This window comes from Hippopotamus amphibius, chromosome 7, assembly GCF_030028045.1.
Source record: "Hippopotamus amphibius kiboko isolate mHipAmp2 chromosome 7, mHipAmp2.hap2, whole genome shotgun sequence".
Classification (NCBI taxonomy): domain Eukaryota; kingdom Metazoa; phylum Chordata; class Mammalia; order Artiodactyla; family Hippopotamidae; genus Hippopotamus; species Hippopotamus amphibius.
In genome coordinates this window covers 128,365,677-128,382,748 of record NC_080192.1, presented here as the reverse complement: position 1 = coordinate 128,382,748, position 17,072 = coordinate 128,365,677, and the positions used below count along the sequence as shown (strand labels likewise).

Below are 17,072 nucleotides of genomic sequence, written 5' to 3'. Positions count from 1 at the left end.
TTGCCTCTTACTTATAAACCAGTCTTGTGGAGTAGTTTGAGAGGCAAGAGGAGGTGAGAAGGAGGTTACTAGGGAGAGAGGAGAGATTAAGGAGAAGAATGTCCCTTGCTCCTGACGTTCGTGTGCACACACACGCACACTTAAATTACACAGTGTCCTGGGCAAACATGCCAAATGGGACACACGTCTGAAGCCCACTCCTGGAGGCCCCGCGGAACGAGGAACCAGTGGAAAACCTCGGGGAGCAATGGCTCTTGGGGTCCCTGTGGCCATTCGGGCTCTGGGGCTGAGCCGAGCTTGGGCTGCTGCTTTCTGCACCACACACACCTCTTCAGGCATCGGAGCATCACATCACCCTTCTGGGCTGGCAGGGAATCCGCAAGATGCACCCATTCAAGGATGCGAAAACGGAGGCTTGGCTGGGAGCGGCGATTTGCGGGGTCACACAGGAGAGCACGTGGAGATGGGGGGACATCTCGTGGGCGCGCTCCGCCTGGCTGCTCGGAGAAGGAACACTGCGGCGGCGCGGCCCCCTGGCGTTGCCAGGCGCACGGTTGCCGGGTGACCCGTGCTGTTGACCACGGGGCCGAAGCGCCCGGGCTCGCCGCGCGCTCGCCGCCCGCATCATGGCCTCTCGCAGCGCGGGCACCCTACTGACCGAGTTCAAGGCCGCCTATGTGCCCCCCGGCCTCATGCTCGGGTAAGAACGCCGCGCACCAGGTCCTGCCTGAACCCGGGGGTTCCTGGGCCCCCAGTCTGCTCTCCTCCCTCCGCAAAACCCTCCTCCGGCCTTGAAAATCCGCCCCTGCGCCTTTGAGAGTTGAAGGAACTGGGGACGCCTGGCTGGGTGCCCTCCCCCGGGGTTTGCTCTCCCAAACCAGGCAGTGGCTGGGCGCGACGGGGGCTCTCCAGATCCCCTTCGGTACGAAAATGGTACCTAGAGATCGCGAAGCCCTCCGGCCGGGAATAACAGCGGATGGGGCCCGGCTCAGTGGGAGGAGGGGGAGACTCCGCGTGGGGTTGGTGTTCCCTGCAGGAACAAGAGGGTGAGGAGTCCCTGAAAAGGGAGCGGGCTCTTCTGCCCCCAGCACAGTGCGGACACCCAGGATTCCCACAACGTTAGTATTTGTTGGTTGAAGGAGCGAAGGAGACCGGGCACTCGGGAGGGGGAGCTCCAAGAATCTGACAAGGCAGGACGGGCAGTAATGTTTCCTGGTCGTCGGTTCTCTCACTGATCTCACTTAATTCTGGCAGAATGCTGCTGTTGAAAGAAAGCTTCCCAGCCCCCAGACCTGCCCTGCTTTTAGCATTTTGGGATTCGGGGCCAAACCCACCTTTCCTTTCTCTGGATGTTTTCACTCTCCAAACATCAAAGATGCAAGTCTGCCGGTTCCCTTCCATTCTTTGGCCCTTTCTCTCAAAGTATCTGAGATTTCACTTCCAACCTCCTCTTCCAAGGTGTGAGCTTGTCTTCTCTCTCCTACCAGTCAGCATGGGCATTGAGGCCAGGGGCTGGATTCTGAGAAGCCACCCGCACAGTATTATATCTGTATTGAATGAATGAATGAAATTAATGTCTTCAGAGTTTTGCAGGCACGATCTCCATATGGGTGAAAAAACACATACTCTCTTCTGCAAACTAAACAGACTGCAAAAGAAAGAAAAGATCTCATTGTATATGTTGTATGACATTTGGACTGTCTTGAAGCAAAATAAGCACGACATGGAGAGGCTGTGATATTAAAATCATTTCTGCACGCAGAGGTAGTGCAGTTAGCAAGGGCAGGTGCTATAGCTTTAATCCAGCTGCTTTGTGGACAGGGCCTTTCTCTGGGCCTTGGGGAGCTCAAAAGCTACTTTGGTTGCCATCTGACAAAGCTGATTTTCCAGGTCACAGTTGTTTCCTGAAGTCAAGCCAGGTGTGTTAGAAAAGGTGACTAAGGATTTTCCTATTAATTCTTTCAATCATTTAGGCATTCCTTTGATACAAATGTGTTGCGTGGTTGGGATGGGCCAGGTGCTGGGTTAAGACAAACAAGTGAGGGGCTGCCCTGGAGGGGTTCCCAGTCTGGTGTAAATACAAAAGGTTTAGTTCAAAACCATCTTTGCAGCCTTGGATCGTGGTGTTTACACCATATTCAAGGTGCTTATCACGAAATTTGATTTTACACATTGATATATTTTTTCCTTAAGCCCACCACAGTCTCTGTTGGAAGCAAACCCTCCCCCACGGCTACCCCACTCTTCTGGGATTTGGGAGGTGCTGCATGTTTCAGAAGCAATCCCAGGATACTTCTCTCTCCACACCACTTCTCTGTAGTTCCCTTGAGTGCCCTGTCCTGTGATTGATCTAGAAATTATGATAACAAGTGGATCATAAATAAGGCTCCAAGCGTGGATGGGCTAGTTTGAGCAGCTGAGCCTGTATGTGCTACTTTCTAGGCTGGGTCTCTCTGGGAGGGATGTGCTCTCCCTAAAGATTCTCATCAATAAGGAACAAATTGAGTTGTCTTGTGTGTCTAAATGCTACCTCATTGGCAATTTTGTTAACGTAGTGAAAGAATTCAGGATTCCCCGCCACACTTGGATAATTATTATTCTTGTATGTCTTTTCAAAGATTAATCACAGGATTTTAAGTGCAAGCAGTCTCTTCTGACACTCAGATCATCCCCTTTACCAGTCTGATTCATAGAGGCAGAGAATAATTACAGTGGTAAGGACCTTGGAAATCAGGTTGTTCAGCCCCGCCACCTCCTGCTGCAGACGTGGTCACTGAGGTCTGTGGGAGCTTGCCTGAGCCTCTGGCTGCTGATGGAAGAGCTGGGCTGGAACCAGGTCCCCGATGCCCTGTAGTAGCATGGTGAACCCCCATGTATAAGCACTTACTATGTGCCAGGCATTGAGCTGGGTTTTTCACAAACTTTAAAACAAAAACAAAAAGAAAAACAAAAAGCCTTCACAATGACCCAGAGGAGACATTGCCCAAGGTTATTCATCAAGTTGCCCAGCCAGGTTTCTGTGACTTCAGCGCCCTCCTCTCCCCAACTCTTAGCAATTATCATCAGTTAATTCCCTACAGTGTTCAAGGCCTCATTCTAGGCACTGAGGGGTACCAGTACTGATGCTGGTCTTCAGACTAGGATGCTCCATCTGGTCCCTAGCTGCTCTGGGCAGCACAGCCCTCAGGTGTTGTGCCACTGTCTGGCCTGTGTTCCATCCCTGCAGTGAGCAGGGAATTCTTAGGTCAGAGTTCCTGGGGTTGTAAGGCTTTTCAAGTGATGAGACTGGCCTCAGTGAGACTCTCTGCTTCCTGCCTGCAGGTCAGATCCAGGTGGAATCCATCCCCTTCTTCTCTGCCTCCCACCACACCTCGCTGGGCTCCCAGTCCAAACACTTGACCTGCCCATGCATCCCAGGGCTACAGAACAAAGGCCAGATGCCCGGGAGGATGTAGGAGGCCCGTGTGTCCAGATAGATACCTGATGCCATTCGCATAGCTCTGAGGAACTTGGGGAGCCTTTCTAAGAACAGGGGATGGGGGGCCCCTAAGACCTGGGCTTGGTAACAAGGATCCCCCTTCTCTCCAGAAGAATCATCAGCCCTTAGAACTGTGCTCCCGTTTGTCAGTTCAATTCAGCAAATATTTACAGAGCATCTACTGAGTGCCAGGAATGCCAGGGATGCAAGTATGAGTAGAACACAGCCCTCTCTCCCCACGGAGTTTACAACTCAGAAAGGAAGAATATACTAGGGACCAGATAATTACAACACAGCAGAATGTGAACTGAGACATATGAGAGGCACAAAGAGCGAAGACAGTTCAATGGCAGGGACAGGCATGGTCTATGTGTGGGTCAGAAGAGGCTCGATGGGAAAGGGGGTGTATGAAATGTACCTTGAAGGATGGATAAGGTCACAATTTGGGGAGAGGCAGAAGCATCTTTTGGACAGAGGGGATGGCCTGGGGAAAGGCATGGGGTGGAGGTACCAGCAGGATATGCTTCAAAAACAACAAATGGCCTATTTGGCTGGAGTGGCAGTGGTGGTGTTACCAAACCACACTCAGGTCCACTTGCCTGCACGCAGTAAAGTGGTGAAGGAAAGTGCAGCATTTATTGCAGGGCACAAAGAGAGGAGTCCAGGTACCTAGTGCTCAGAAGACCCCCAACTCCTCAAAGGCTTTCAGGGAGAGGTTTTTAAAGACAGGGTGAGGGAGCAGCATCGTGGGGTGTGTGATCAGCTCGTGGACATTCTTCTGATTGGTTGGCGGTGAGGTAATCAGATGTCGGCATCATCAACCTTCTGGTTCCAGCTGGTCTGGGGTCTACATGCCTGTGGGCAGCATACAAGCTGGTGGGGGTTTCTTTGGCCTGGTGGGGTTTTCAGTATCCACAAAAAGGCTCAAAGGATGTGGCTTAGAATATTATCTATAGTTCTTGAGGAGGAACTAGAGGTCCTTGACTTTGTCTAATGGCTACACGATTATTATTTTGCCCTGCTTGACTGTTTTCCTTTCTTTCTGCATTTTCTCACGTCTCCGATTAAATGTGTTATTTGGAACTCAGGGAAGGCCTAGGTGGCTAAAGTTTTTCTATACGCAAGAGGCAGGCGGAGGACATGGTGGGGGATTCTGTTCCTGGAGAGCCCCATAGTGTCCTGCTTGATTACGCTGGGACAAGAAAGTGGATACGACTGGAAAGACCTCTCACGGAAGCCCACATCAAGCAGGTCCTGGAGCGCCTGGCCCAGTTTGTTCTTAATTTCCCAGGCAACGGGGAGCCCTTGAAGGCTGTTGCCCAAGGGAGGGATCTGATCAGAACCGTACTTAGCAAGAAGTGTGTGGAGAAGAGTGTGCTCTTGGACTGAGGGCGTGCTAAATAGTAACAAGTTAATTAGTTAATAAGCTGCTCATGGGATCCCCGATGGCGCACAGTAATTAATTTGAATGTTAGCTGTGGGACCAAGCAGTGCTATTAAGGGATGAGGAGGGATGGTTCTCTGTGCACACAGTAACCACAGTGGGCTTTTGCTGTGGGCAGGGCTGAGCATCGTCTCCAAGCTTGTGTGGTGTGCAGGTGGGTGAGGTAGAGGTGTGATGGGGCCTTAGGGACCATTCGATGCCCCGTTGTAAAACGTGCCATTCCCCTCTGTTCTCTCTACCATGGGCTGCCACTGGCCCAACAAAAATGGGGCTCTACCATGGAACCACAAGGGCCACGCTCAACAGCTCACAAATGCCAGTGTGTACAGGGACATAGACCTACTTGTCAAGGCATGTCCACCACAGGCTAAATAAATATAACCATGTGCATGTGCGTGCACAACACACACACGCGCATGCACGCCTGCACACACGCACACACACGGGCACACAAGCGCATGTGCGCGCCCCCCGCCCACAGCAACAGGGGCTGAATGGAATCCAGAATCTAGGCAGAACCTTAGGAGGACTGTGGAGGAGAGGGTTCTCTTCTATTGGGATGCAAATATCTTGGCATTCAGAGAAGGTGGGAAAGCAGGGAGCAGAGGAGGAGTGTGGCAGAGAGCCTGGGGGTGGTGAAGAGAAGAATCACGAAGACACGTCACTTTTCTATAGATCCTTTCTTTGAGGTGCGCAAACACCCCTGTGGGTAGGATGCTCTGTGCCAGTGTGTGCTCTGCAGATGGGAGCCCAGCGTTCCAGGGCATGGTGCCCCGGGCTTCTGGACTTCTGCTTCCTCTAGTGAACATTTATTGAGCACTTGTCACGTGTCAGGGGCTGTGTAGGTTTTTTGGATAAAGGAGAACACTCACTGGCAGAAGAGATGAGCTAATGTGGGTCTCAGTGTGGATGAAGGATCAGAATCCTACTGTAAGGTGGAGATGCTGGGTAGAGGGTGTGTGGTCAGGGAAGGCGACAGGGAGCCTGGCTCTGTGAGTGAGGGTGAGACACCCTGAGGGGCAGGAGGAGATGCAGCCTTGCAGGTGGAGGAAACATGTGTGAACGCTTGGCGAGTCCGTGGGGCCCCAGGGATATGAGTGGCACTTCCGGGGTATAGAGCGCCTGTGGGGAAGTGAAAAGAGAGGTGAGCGATGGCGATCAGATGATGAAAGGTCGCTCTGGCATCCGTGTGGATGACAGGCTGCAGGGGTGACACGCGGTCTAGGGGACTAGCTAGGAGATCCGAGGCTGTCCAGGTGAGCAAAGCGGAGGGCTTGTAGCCATAGGATGGAGGAGAGCAGTGGGAAAGTCACTAAGGAGGGAGCAAAAGCAGGACTTAGGGAGAGGTTGGATGCAGCAGTTGGCAGGGCGATGCCAGCTTCCTGGTGGATTCTGGTAGATGGAGGGGACGTTCACCAGGACAGGGATGGCCAAGAGGAGCAGCGGCTTCATTTCAACTGTGCTGAGTCTGGTGGCCCTGGGCAAGCCCTCGGTGGACCGCTGGGTGTGTGGGTCTGTAGCCGGGAGAAGCGTTGGAACTAGAGACACAGTGTCCTCAGTGTTGGAAGCCTGAGGTGGATGAGCTCTCCCAGAGGGAGTGGGTCCCTGCAGAGAGAAGAGGACTCTGCGACAACAACAGCACCTAGAAGACGAGCGGGGGAAGAGCGCCGGATCCCGGTCTGTCCTCCTCTACACTGAGGTTCTCCTCACAGCCTCCCCCAATGGAGACCCCTTCATGGAGCTCCACCAATGCTCCCCCCACCCGACCCCCGTGGGAATGGGCTTCCCTCCTCACCTTTAATAGCGTTAGAGCCTTGAGCGCCAGCACCGTCCCTGCACACACACGCCAGGACTCAATAAATACCGAATGAGCAGTAGGCAAGGGGAAGGAGGGCTGAGCGAGGCAGGCCTTTGCATTCTCGACACTAGCATCACGCCGGTTACTTTATGGATTCCCAATAAAGTCACTCATAATGCCATCTGACCCTCTTAGAAAATACCACCTGTGCAAAGAAGCACACCCCAAATCACCCCAAATCCAGACAGCTAGAATTAACCTAAACTTCATTTTAGGTTTCTTTTTCTGTGTATTTTCAGATGGAAGACTAAATGGATGGGTAGATGGATCAATGGATAGAAAGACAGACAAGCAGTTTTATAAAAATATGATCTTACCATATTTACCATTTTATAACGAAAAGCATGAAATTTAATCTTACTCAAACCTAACTGAAGAGAAAGATATTGAAGTAAAGTGGAAGAATAGACTTTAGATAATGCTGATTCATCGTAAGAGATATTCGTTCCTAAAAGTTCCCTCTAATGGAGAGAGCAGGAGAGGAAGAGAGAATAAAAACCATTAAGGGGATAGAGCAATTATACTGTGTTATTTTTACCAACGTGTTTCAATTTTAGATGCCATGGGTTGACTGTGTTTTAAAAATTATAAGTGCGCTCCCATTTCCCCTCCACCCACCCCCCAATTTTTGTTGCTTAAATTATTTTTTCCTTTGACAGGTTTTATAACATTTACATTCTTTTCTGCAACCAGCCTTCACCTAGTAGCTATTCCTGGTTCTGCACTTAAATGGATGTAAAGCAACCACCAGTCATTCTAACAGAGGTTCTATATTCCTGAGTATTTTTTCTTTTGAATCATCTCTTAGTTGGCAGGATTTCATCACTGAACACTGCTCTCAAGAAGAGTTTTGGGTGCTTTGTTTCCTGAGTTCTTTCGTGCAGCTGCCTTTATACCTGGATGACGGGCCAGCTTGATATCCTTGGGTCGTGTTCTTTTCTCTGGAGAACGTTGTAGACGATTGTTTCTTTAGTTTTCATTCTGCTGCTTCATTTTCTCTGTGTTGGGGTTTGGCAGCACCTAGTGACCAGCACCCCTTTCATCACCTGCATTCTGAACCACTTGAGAAAGAAGAGAAAAGAGGGAAAGCTGGCGTTGGAGAATGGGGCTGACACTGAAACCCCAGAGGAGACAGCAGGGCTGGGCTGGGACAGGCTTTCCTCCCAAAGAACAGAGTGGGTCCCCCAAAACAGGGCATGGAGGAGCGGGGAGGGCTTCCTTGCTTCCAGGTAAAAAGGGGAGGGAGAGTGGGCTTCACCTCACCAGGCAGATGTTCCTCCACTTCTAACGTGGAAGAGCAAGTAGGGGCTGGAGACGGTTGGTGGGGGGCTCCCTCCACAGGGAAGAACTCATCAGGATGAAGGAAGAAGCATCTCTCCACCCCTTGTCTTTGACTTCTTGATGATTGACCTGATATTTTTTATTACATTTCATACATAGCACAAAGAACTTTCAGGGCCTCTGCTTCTGTATCTTAGGTTATGCTTCTTCCAAATGAGTTTCCTCATTAGTGAGGATGTTACAGAGAGAGAGTGTGAGCCAGGGATGTTGGATTTGGCAATTGAATGATCTTATATGACCTTAATGAAAAAGTACAAGTTCACATTTAAGTGATGGGTCAGAAGGAAGGCATAGGAATAGATGAAATAAAGGCAGAAAGTACAGAGGATTCCCGGGAGGAACTTGGAAATAAAGGAAGAGAAAGTGTTGCGGAAAGCAGCAAGGTCAAGTGTGGAGTTTTGTAATCTAGGAAAAGCTTTGCATGTGTGTGGGCAGAAAGGAAGACCCTAAGGTAGAAGGAGAGATCCCAGATGGGAGGGTGGACGGAGGCCAAGAGACAGGGAGGGAGGGATGGGGAGTGAGGCCTTGGCGAGGCAAGAGGGGGCGCCCCAGACCCAGGAAGGGGAAGGGCAAGGCAAGGAGGAGGGCTCTGTCCTGGAAGCAGCCAAGGTGACCCCACAAGAACTCAGGTGGGGTCAGCAGGAAGGGCACTGAGGCAGGAGGGAGAGGGTTAGGACCACCAGGGTCACAGCACCGAGGGCACACAGAAGCCAAGGGACAAGAGATGTGAGGCTGGAGAAAGGCCTGAGTCCAGTGGAGGGTCTCCCCCCTCTGCCGCCCGCTCAGCAGCCCCATCGCTCACTGCTCTGGCCCTGGGCAGCCTCGAACGCTGCAGGATCCCAGGAAGGTAGAGCTGCAGAGGGCGGGAAGGACCAGGAACTGGGAAGGATTCCTTCTATTCTGCCTATAGTGGAAAGCTTTTGGAAGGTGCGTCAGTAATCACTGTGCTTAACTTCCTCGCCTTTCACCTGAAGATGAAATCATGCATCTCTATCTAACTCTAGGCCAACATGCATTCTCCCAGTGAGGAGCCTGAGGCCCGGGGCAGCCCTCGGAGGTAATACTGAAGCATGACTTCAAAGGCCTCACTGTGCTTTGGCCTCTGGTGCAGGATGAGTTCCTGAAATGGAGAAGCCCTCGATGAGCAGTGGCCTGGCCAGCTCTGCGCACTTCCCGGGGCTTCCCTGGAAATGTTTTCATGTGGAGGAGGGGGCCACAGTTGAGAAGTAAGACGTCAAGCATTGTGGTGGGGTGGCCTCAGGAGATGCACCGGAGGGCCCTGGAGTGTGGCCCCTGGCCTTCGGTGTCTGTGTCTGTAGGTCCCACTGTAACATCGCTGGTACTGTTGGCACGTCAGCTACTCACCTTGTCATTTGTTTCATAGACATTTCCTACCCACAGACCATGGGCCCAACTCGGTTCTGAGTTAATTGGGGATCAAGCATGAGGAAGACGTGATCAAACTCTGCCCTCCAGAAGCTCCCAGTCTAGCGGGGAGGCAAGATGTAAGCGGACAGTAGTCGGGTGAGATGCGGCTGCTGGAGTGGGTTAGGGCACAGAGGGAACAGAGAGCAGGACCCACCTAGTCCTAGAAGAGGTGGCAAGGAAAGACTTCTTCAAAGAAGTGACATTTGGGCAAGATTTTAAAGGACCTTTCAGCACTGGGAGGCAAGGAGCAGGGGATGGGGTGGTGGTGGACAGGTTTGTCATTCCTGATGGCAGAAGGCCCAGGGCAAGACCCCAGGGGGGAGAGTGAGGGGAAAAGGGGGGGAGGGGTGGGGGAAGAGTAATTACATACAGGAAATGCAATAGATTTTTACAACCAGGGTGTAGGGCAGCTGATGAAGCAGAAACAGAGGCATGTATCAGGTCACTGACAGCCTTGAATGCCACGCTCAGGATTTGACTTCAGAAAGCTCAGTCTGGCTGAAGTGTGGAAAATGGGCTGGAGGCACGAGTGCAGATAGGAGAACAGGAAGGATGCTCCTGCCGTGGTCCAGGTGAAAGGTGATGTAGCTTGAGCTCAGGTGGCAGGGATGCAGCTACAGGGTTTAGTGGCTGCTTGGATGTGAGGGATAAAGCTGGGGGAGATACATGCCTGTTTTGTCTTGGACATCTGTGGAGTGCTCTTCACCGAGGTGGGGCTAGACTGTTGGGGAAGGTGGAGGTGGGAGGTGAGGTCTGGGGGGTATCCCAGGGAGATGCACATTTTGCAACCGTACACAGGAGTCTGAAGCTTGGAGGGAACTTCTGGGCTGGAGATGTAGACCAGGGGTCCTCCACTCGCAGATGAAGGTTAAGGCCACGGCATGGAGCCCACCACCGGGAAGACTAGGTGGGCCCTAGACAGACCCCAGAGGAAGTGAGCAGAGGAGGAACACGATGAGGAGACTGAGAAACAAGGGACAGAGGTGTCAGTGAAAACCAAAAGCAAACAAGAGAGCAGCGTAATAGACACCACAAGTGATGCTTCTAGAAGAGAGCAGTCCACAGTGTCCAGTGCTGTGGTGAGGCCACTGGTGACCATGGCAAGAGTGACTTCAATGGCAACATGGGGGCAGGGCCAGGTTTCAGAGGACGGGGAGCCCATGGGAGGCTGTGCTGACTGGGAGAGCTTTGATTTCTTGTTTGCCCAAAGTCTGACTCCCATGCTCTCTGACGTCGCTGCCTCTCCCCTCCCTTTCCCCAAACAAGTCTTGGTTCCCTCTGTATGAGCCTCACTTAACCAGGGGTCTTGGGCCGTGTCTGCTGTGCCCTCTGTGTCCCCAAGTGTCTCTGCTCCCCCCGCTCCTGTCCGTCCCACTAGCCCCCTTGGTTGCAGAGGGTGCTGGAGCTCTGTACAAGGCTCTTGGAGCTCCAGAACCTGGGCGAGCTCTCCAGGCCGGCTGGATGGTGCCTTGTGAGGCCGTGGTGCTGGGAGCGAGGCTGCGCAGAGCTGACACGCATCACGTGCCCCCGGCCCCTGCATGGGATAACCGCAGAGCGTCAGAGCTTCAGGAGGCCACTGCATCTTCAGACCAACCCATCCTTCAAGGCAGGGCCGTCGAGGGAGAGTGATTTGCCTGCAGCCTCGCTGAGGGGGTCAGGACCGGAACCCAGATGTCCTGGCCCCTGTGTGAGCCTCTGGGCTGGAGAGATGACCTCTGTGGGGAGGCAGAGGCCCAGAGCTTCTTTCACTTGTCCTTCCCCAGAGGCCAGAGCTGGGCCGTGCACCTTAGGAAGCCTCTCAAGGCCCGGAGGTGACCAGCAGGCTCTGCTGACCTCACCCCCAGTCTTTTTTTTTTTTTTTTTCCCAGAGAGATTAGAATTTATAAGAGAAAAGTCACAATATAGGTCTCATCCTATTCAGAAAGAGTATACAGGTACTGACAAACTTTTTTTTCTTTTTTTGGCTGCGTTCAGTCTTCGTTGCTGCATGCAGGCTTTCTCTAGTTGTGGTGAGTGGGGGCTACTATTCGTCACGGTGCATGAGATTCTCAGTGCAGTAGCTTCTTTTGTGGCAGAGTGAGAGCTCTAGGCATGTGAGCTTCTGTAGTGGCAGCATGCAGGCTTCAGTAGTTGTGGCTCGTGGGCTTAGTTGCTCCACAGCATGTGGGATCTTCCTGGACCAGGGCTCGAACCCGTGTCCCCTGCATTGTCAGGAGGATTCTTAGCCACTGTACCACCAGGGAAGTTCCCTGACAAACTCTGAAAGTATCTATGGTCAATTAGGGCCTGCTGCTGGTTATCTCTGCTGGGCTCATCTTTTCCCTCTTTGTCCATAGCCTTTTTTTGACTGATAAGATCCTGTAATTTGATGCTTAAGGGCTTTCTCCAGCTTCTTCACCTGTTGTTTATAAAGTCTTAATTCATGCTCTGTGGGCCTGGTTTCCAAATCTTTCTGGAGATTCAGCTTTTCACTTAAAAGTGCATCAATCCTAGATTTTGATTCCTTGAGTTGATTCTGTAATGACATTAGAAGGCCTTTATAAGTGGGTGAAGCACTCAGACTTCTGTAGTCTTCTTCTGACTGACTGTCATCTTCTTTATATTGCCTGCGGGTGTTGAAAGGTTGCCTGCAGAGGTGGGGGGCAGCTGTGGCTCACCAAGGAGACAGGGCCACTGGCAGCAGGGGCTCTGGGACATGCTCATTGGCATGAGCCCTCCCAGAGACCGCCATTAGCTCCAGCCTCACCCCCAGTCTTTAAGGGGCTCTCTTGGAATTGCCTGGAGCCCCCCACCCATCTCTCCCCTCTCCTCCACTCTCTCAGGCATCAAGGCCATGTTCCTGGTGTGGCCTTCTCCTTCGGCTCCCCCTACGGCACCACCACCCTCAAGTACTTCCAGGACCAGCGCAACGCAGCCCCGGAGGAGAGCCACACACCTTTCAGCAAAGGCGGCCACTTCCCGACCATCTTCTCCCCAAACCCCAACCAAGTGCTGAGGAACCACTCCCACGCCCGGGACCGCTGGCTCCACGCCCGGGACCGCTGGCTGCACGCCCCCAGCTACGCCCGCTTCAACCTGGACCGTAGCCGCTCGGCCGCGCTCTCGCGCTTCTACCAGGTGGGCACCCCGGGCTTGGCTATTGCCACCCCTCCCCCATGCCACGGGAAGGGAGTGACGGCTGGGGAGACTCTCGCCCTCCAGAGCCCCTGTTTGCTTTTTCAGAGCCCCTGAGCCAGCAGGGAACCTGGTGAGTTTGGCTGGGGAGTGGGGAGGGGCCCAGCGCTCTGCTTCCCTGAACCCCCTCCAACTCCGGGGGCTCCAGTCCTCGTCCCCTGCTCCCCCCACTGGCGGGAGAGCTGGGAGCCTTTGGGGATGTTCCCGCCCTCACCTCTGCCCAGCAGCCTCTCCTTGACCCTTGCTTACCTCCTCTATGAGCAAAAGCCCTAAGATACACCCACAGGATGAATCACACGCACTGAGGGCCGCTGAGCCCCACCCTGGCTCCAGTCCCAAGTCCACTGTCCATTTTACACCTGGATCCGGGTGCCCACCTGACACCACCTCCCTGCTGCACGGGCCCATTGAGGATGAGCCCGAGTTGACCTCAGCCCCAGAGCAGACACCAACTACCCTGGGGGGAGAGAAGCAGAGAGAGGGGGGCCTGCCCAAGGCTGTCCTCATCCTGCTTCTTGGGCTCAGAAAGCCTCCTCCGGATCGGGTCAGATGCGTCACAGCAGCAGACCACAGGCTCGCAGGTGCTCACCCACCTCAGGGGAGGCCAGGGCTGCTCCCTCTGCTGTGGTCCTGGAAACCTCACTGTCCCCCTCAGCTCCCTTGCAAGCATCCCTCCCAAGCATCCCTCCCAGCCTGATGTCAAGGACACAGATGTCTCCTGGCCCCCAGGGTGGAGGACTGCATGCGAAGGCAGCTTCCCAGGAGAGATGACCAGGTTGATGTGGTCAGACTCAGAAGAGCTGTGGAACTGTGTTGTAGGCCTGGGAAGGCCTTTACCTCCACCTTGGCTCACAGAGCACAGCCTGTCCAGGAGGGAGCGAAAGGGACACACACACCCACACACACACACACCCCTTACCTGTGCCACCGACTGAGCTGGGCTTCACATACGTTACCTCTGCTGGTCCGCTGCCTTGTTCACGCGCCCTAGCAAAGGTGGCAAGGTGTGTGTCGTTACCCTCAGTAGCCAGACAAGGAGCTGCGGCTCAGGAGGACACCTAGCTGGGCAGTCTTCTCCAGGGGCACTGGGGAGACCGCCCCACCCCCGGCAGCCAGCAGGCGCTGCAGGTGCCCCAGGTCATCCTGCACACTGACAACCTGTCACCTCTTCTTTGGTTGAGCTGTAGATGGCACAACAGCACCGGGAGTACTACCAAGACAAGACGGGCACAGTGCCCCGCATCCCCTACTTCGTGCTGCCCGTGAGGGAGTGGGATCGGTACCCCATCCCCACCGACCTGTGAGTGCCTGCCCTCCCCTCATCACTGCATTCAACGCATGACCCCGGGGCACCTGCTCTTGCCAGGCATGCAGGCCCCCAGACTGAGAAACGAGTTAAGACTTTACCCTACACTGCACAGGGTGACAGTTACAGAGCAAGGGGGTCAGGGTTTCAACAGCCTCAGGAGGGATGCTAGGAACCTGAATGGGCAGAATCAGGAAGAGTATTTTCCTGGTCAGATGCACTGGGAGTTTGGGAGCAAACCCCATAATCTTTGCTGGCCCGAGTCTGCAGGCTTCTCCCCCTGCAATGGCAGCCTTGCAGCTACCGTGGTCCAAACACCAACGCAGCGCCTCTGTGCAACGAGGAGCTGCTGCCCTCTGGTGGACACAGAGGGTACTACACAAAGCAGGGATTGTCTCCCCAGCCCTGGTCTAGATTCAGAAAATGTTCTCCTAGGGACTTGAACATATTTTTCAAAGTCCAACTGTCCATCTAACAAATATGAAAGTTCCTCTCTGGCTGCCCTTTGCTGTTTTTATCAGGCAGAGCTTCTTTTCCCAGGGAAGGCAGCTCTGACCTGTGAGATAATCCGGGCATGGGATTTCCTTGCTCTCCCTCCTGACACCCAGGCAGGGAGATCAGAATCCTATGCTGTGACATGTCCTGTGGAGTAGGGGTCATCGGAAGATCAGTGGACAGATCTTGGGTTTCCAACTCCATGCTTACCCCTTGCTTGCCTCAAGAGCCCTGAGCCTTGCCATTGCTGTTATTGATAAAATAGCAGCCCTTTCCATAGAGTTTAATGGTTTTTAAAGACACAATTTAACATCCTCTATAGGTTCTTCTCTGCAGGACAGGTGGGCCCATTTTCTAAATAGGGAACCTGAGGCTCAGCAATGGCCTTGGAAACTTGTGCCAATGGCAAGTCTGGTTGAAGGTAGAACTGGAGGGAACCCAGATCTCCCAAAGCCAACTCTAGGATTCACCCTTTGGGGTGGCTCTGAGTCAGTCCATCCCTGGAGACAGTGTGGGGCCTCACCTGGGGACAAGTCTCCTCTTGAGACCTCTCCAGGCCAGATCTGCATCTCCTGAAGCTGTGGGACCCCAGGATGCCCAGCTCCATTCCTTCTCTAAACTGCCTGGCAACTTGTGCTGCTGCTGATGGCTTCACAGCAGCCTCTTCTAACACAGAAGACCAACTAGGTGGTTGGGATTAAGAGGGTCGGTGCCTACATTCAGCCTTTACCCTGGTCACCTTTGTGGCCTGGGGAAAGTCCTTGTCCTTCCCTGAGGTCAACTGCCATCATTGCCATCATCAACATCACCATCATCACCATTATAATCACCACCACCACCATCACCACCATATCACCACCATCACCATCACCACCATCATCATCACCACCATCATCATCGCCACCATCATCGCCACCACCACCACCATCATCATCACCACCATCATCATCGCCACCATCACCATCATCATCATCACCACCATCACCATCACCATCATCACCGTCACTACCACCATCACCATCATCACCATCATCATCATCACCATCATCACTATCACCATCATCACCATTATAATCACCACCACCACCATCACCACCATCACCACCACCACCATCACCACCATCATCACCATCACCATCACCACCACCATCACCATCACCGTCACCACCATCACCATCACCACCACCACCATCATCACCATCACCACCATCACTGTCACCACCATCACCGTCACCACCATCACCGTCATCACCACCACCATCATCACCATCACCACCATCACCACCATCACCATCATCAGTAGCAGCAGCACATTCCTTATGTGTTGAGTGTTTGCTCCTTGTTCAACGTTGTTAAGTGTTTTGTATGCATTATTTCATTTACTCCTCAAAACGAAGCTAGGAGGGAGGTACTGACATTAGTCCATCTTACATGTGTACACTTCTAGCAGGAATTGGGCCGGAATCCATCCCAGCTTCCTGACACCCATGTCCTTGCTCTTAATCACTGTGCCGTTGTGCAAACCCAAGTCATTCTGCTCTCAAGTGCAGGGTAGCTGACCAGATGCTAAGTCAATGAGCAGCTAGCAGGGTCATCCGCAGAACGGGCTGGGAAATGGGCCTTTTTCACCCTCCCCATCAGGTTCACTGCATAATTCTAGCTCCATCCTCACCCCCAGGCCTCCTCTGAGCCCGAAGAAGAAGTGGCACCTTTTAAGAGTATCCCCCGAGAACCTGAGGACCTACCAGACATTCCCATCGGGGAAGAGGGTCTCCCCACAGGAGCGGCAGAGGCGGGACTGCTACTTTGAGTTTAGAGCATGACACCTGAGATCCATGGCCCTGACCAGGTTGGCTTTTTGGAATAAAATCTTTAGCCATGACCATCCCGTTTGCTCCTCTCCTTTGAGCCCCAGGAGCATTTGGCCAAAGCAGGATGGCGCCTGAGGGTCACACAGCATGGTGTCTGAGGGGCCTGCCTCTCCCCTAGGACTGTAGGGCTCCGGAGTCTTGGTGGCAGTTCACTCAGGCACAGAGATACCGCCCATCTGCTTCCACTGGGATAATCGAGGAAGTTCCATTACGCCATGTCTGAGGATGAGGGCGCAGTGGCCCTGGAACGCTTGCACTGGTGTCAGATGCAATGGGATTCCCTCCGGAGCCCCGGCTCAGCATCGTTTCACTCACACAATAGTCTGTGAAGGAGGGGATGTTGTTTGTCTCCACTTTACTGATAAAGACACCGGGGCTCAGAGGTGGAGAGACGTGTCCCGACTCATGCAGCTTGAAGTGGCACAGCCAGGATTTGAACCCAGGCCTTTCTGACTCCCACACTCTGGTATTTCCACTGTGCACTCTGCTTGTGGTCCACGTGGGGACAGAGCGGTGGGATGACACAGATCCCAGAGGGCCCTGTGGTGCCTGAGAGCAGAAACCACCGTCTCCATTCAGTGCAGACTGGCAGGGACAGGATTGGGCACCTACCCCTAGGAGTGTTTCTAGAAGGGGATGGGAGTGAAGGGACCCAGGACTAAGCCACGCTTCAAGGC

The 17,072-nt window shown here is 53.3% G+C and overlaps 1 protein-coding gene across 1 annotated transcript; it reads left to right on the top strand.

Annotated features, from left to right (window-relative positions):
- Window positions 1-593: 593 nt before the first annotated feature.
- CIMIP2C (ciliary microtubule inner protein 2C) lies at window positions 594-16,406 on the top strand. The gene is made up of 4 exons (XM_057743316.1): window positions 594-700; window positions 12,372-12,666; window positions 13,911-14,023; window positions 16,203-16,406. The coding sequence occupies exons 1-4, from the start codon at window positions 627-629 to the stop codon at window positions 16,345-16,347; spliced, it is 627 nt and encodes a 208-aa protein (XP_057599299.1). The 5' UTR covers window positions 594-626; the 3' UTR covers window positions 16,348-16,406.
- Window positions 16,407-17,072: the final 666 nt, after the last annotated feature.

Bases quoted from the DNA above. Each gene is read 5' to 3' on its own strand.
- CIMIP2C (XM_057743316.1), top strand. From the start codon at position 627: ATGGCCTCTCGCAGCGCGGGCACCCTACTGACCGAGTTCAAGGCCGCC. The intron at 701-12,371 runs GTAAGAACGCCG...CCACTCTCTCAG, and splicing joins CCCCCCGGCCTCATGCTCGG to GCATCAAGGCCATGTTCCTG. The intron at 14,024-16,202 runs GTGAGTGCCTGC...CCTCACCCCCAG, and splicing joins TACCCCATCCCCACCGACCT to GCCTCCTCTGAGCCCGAAGA.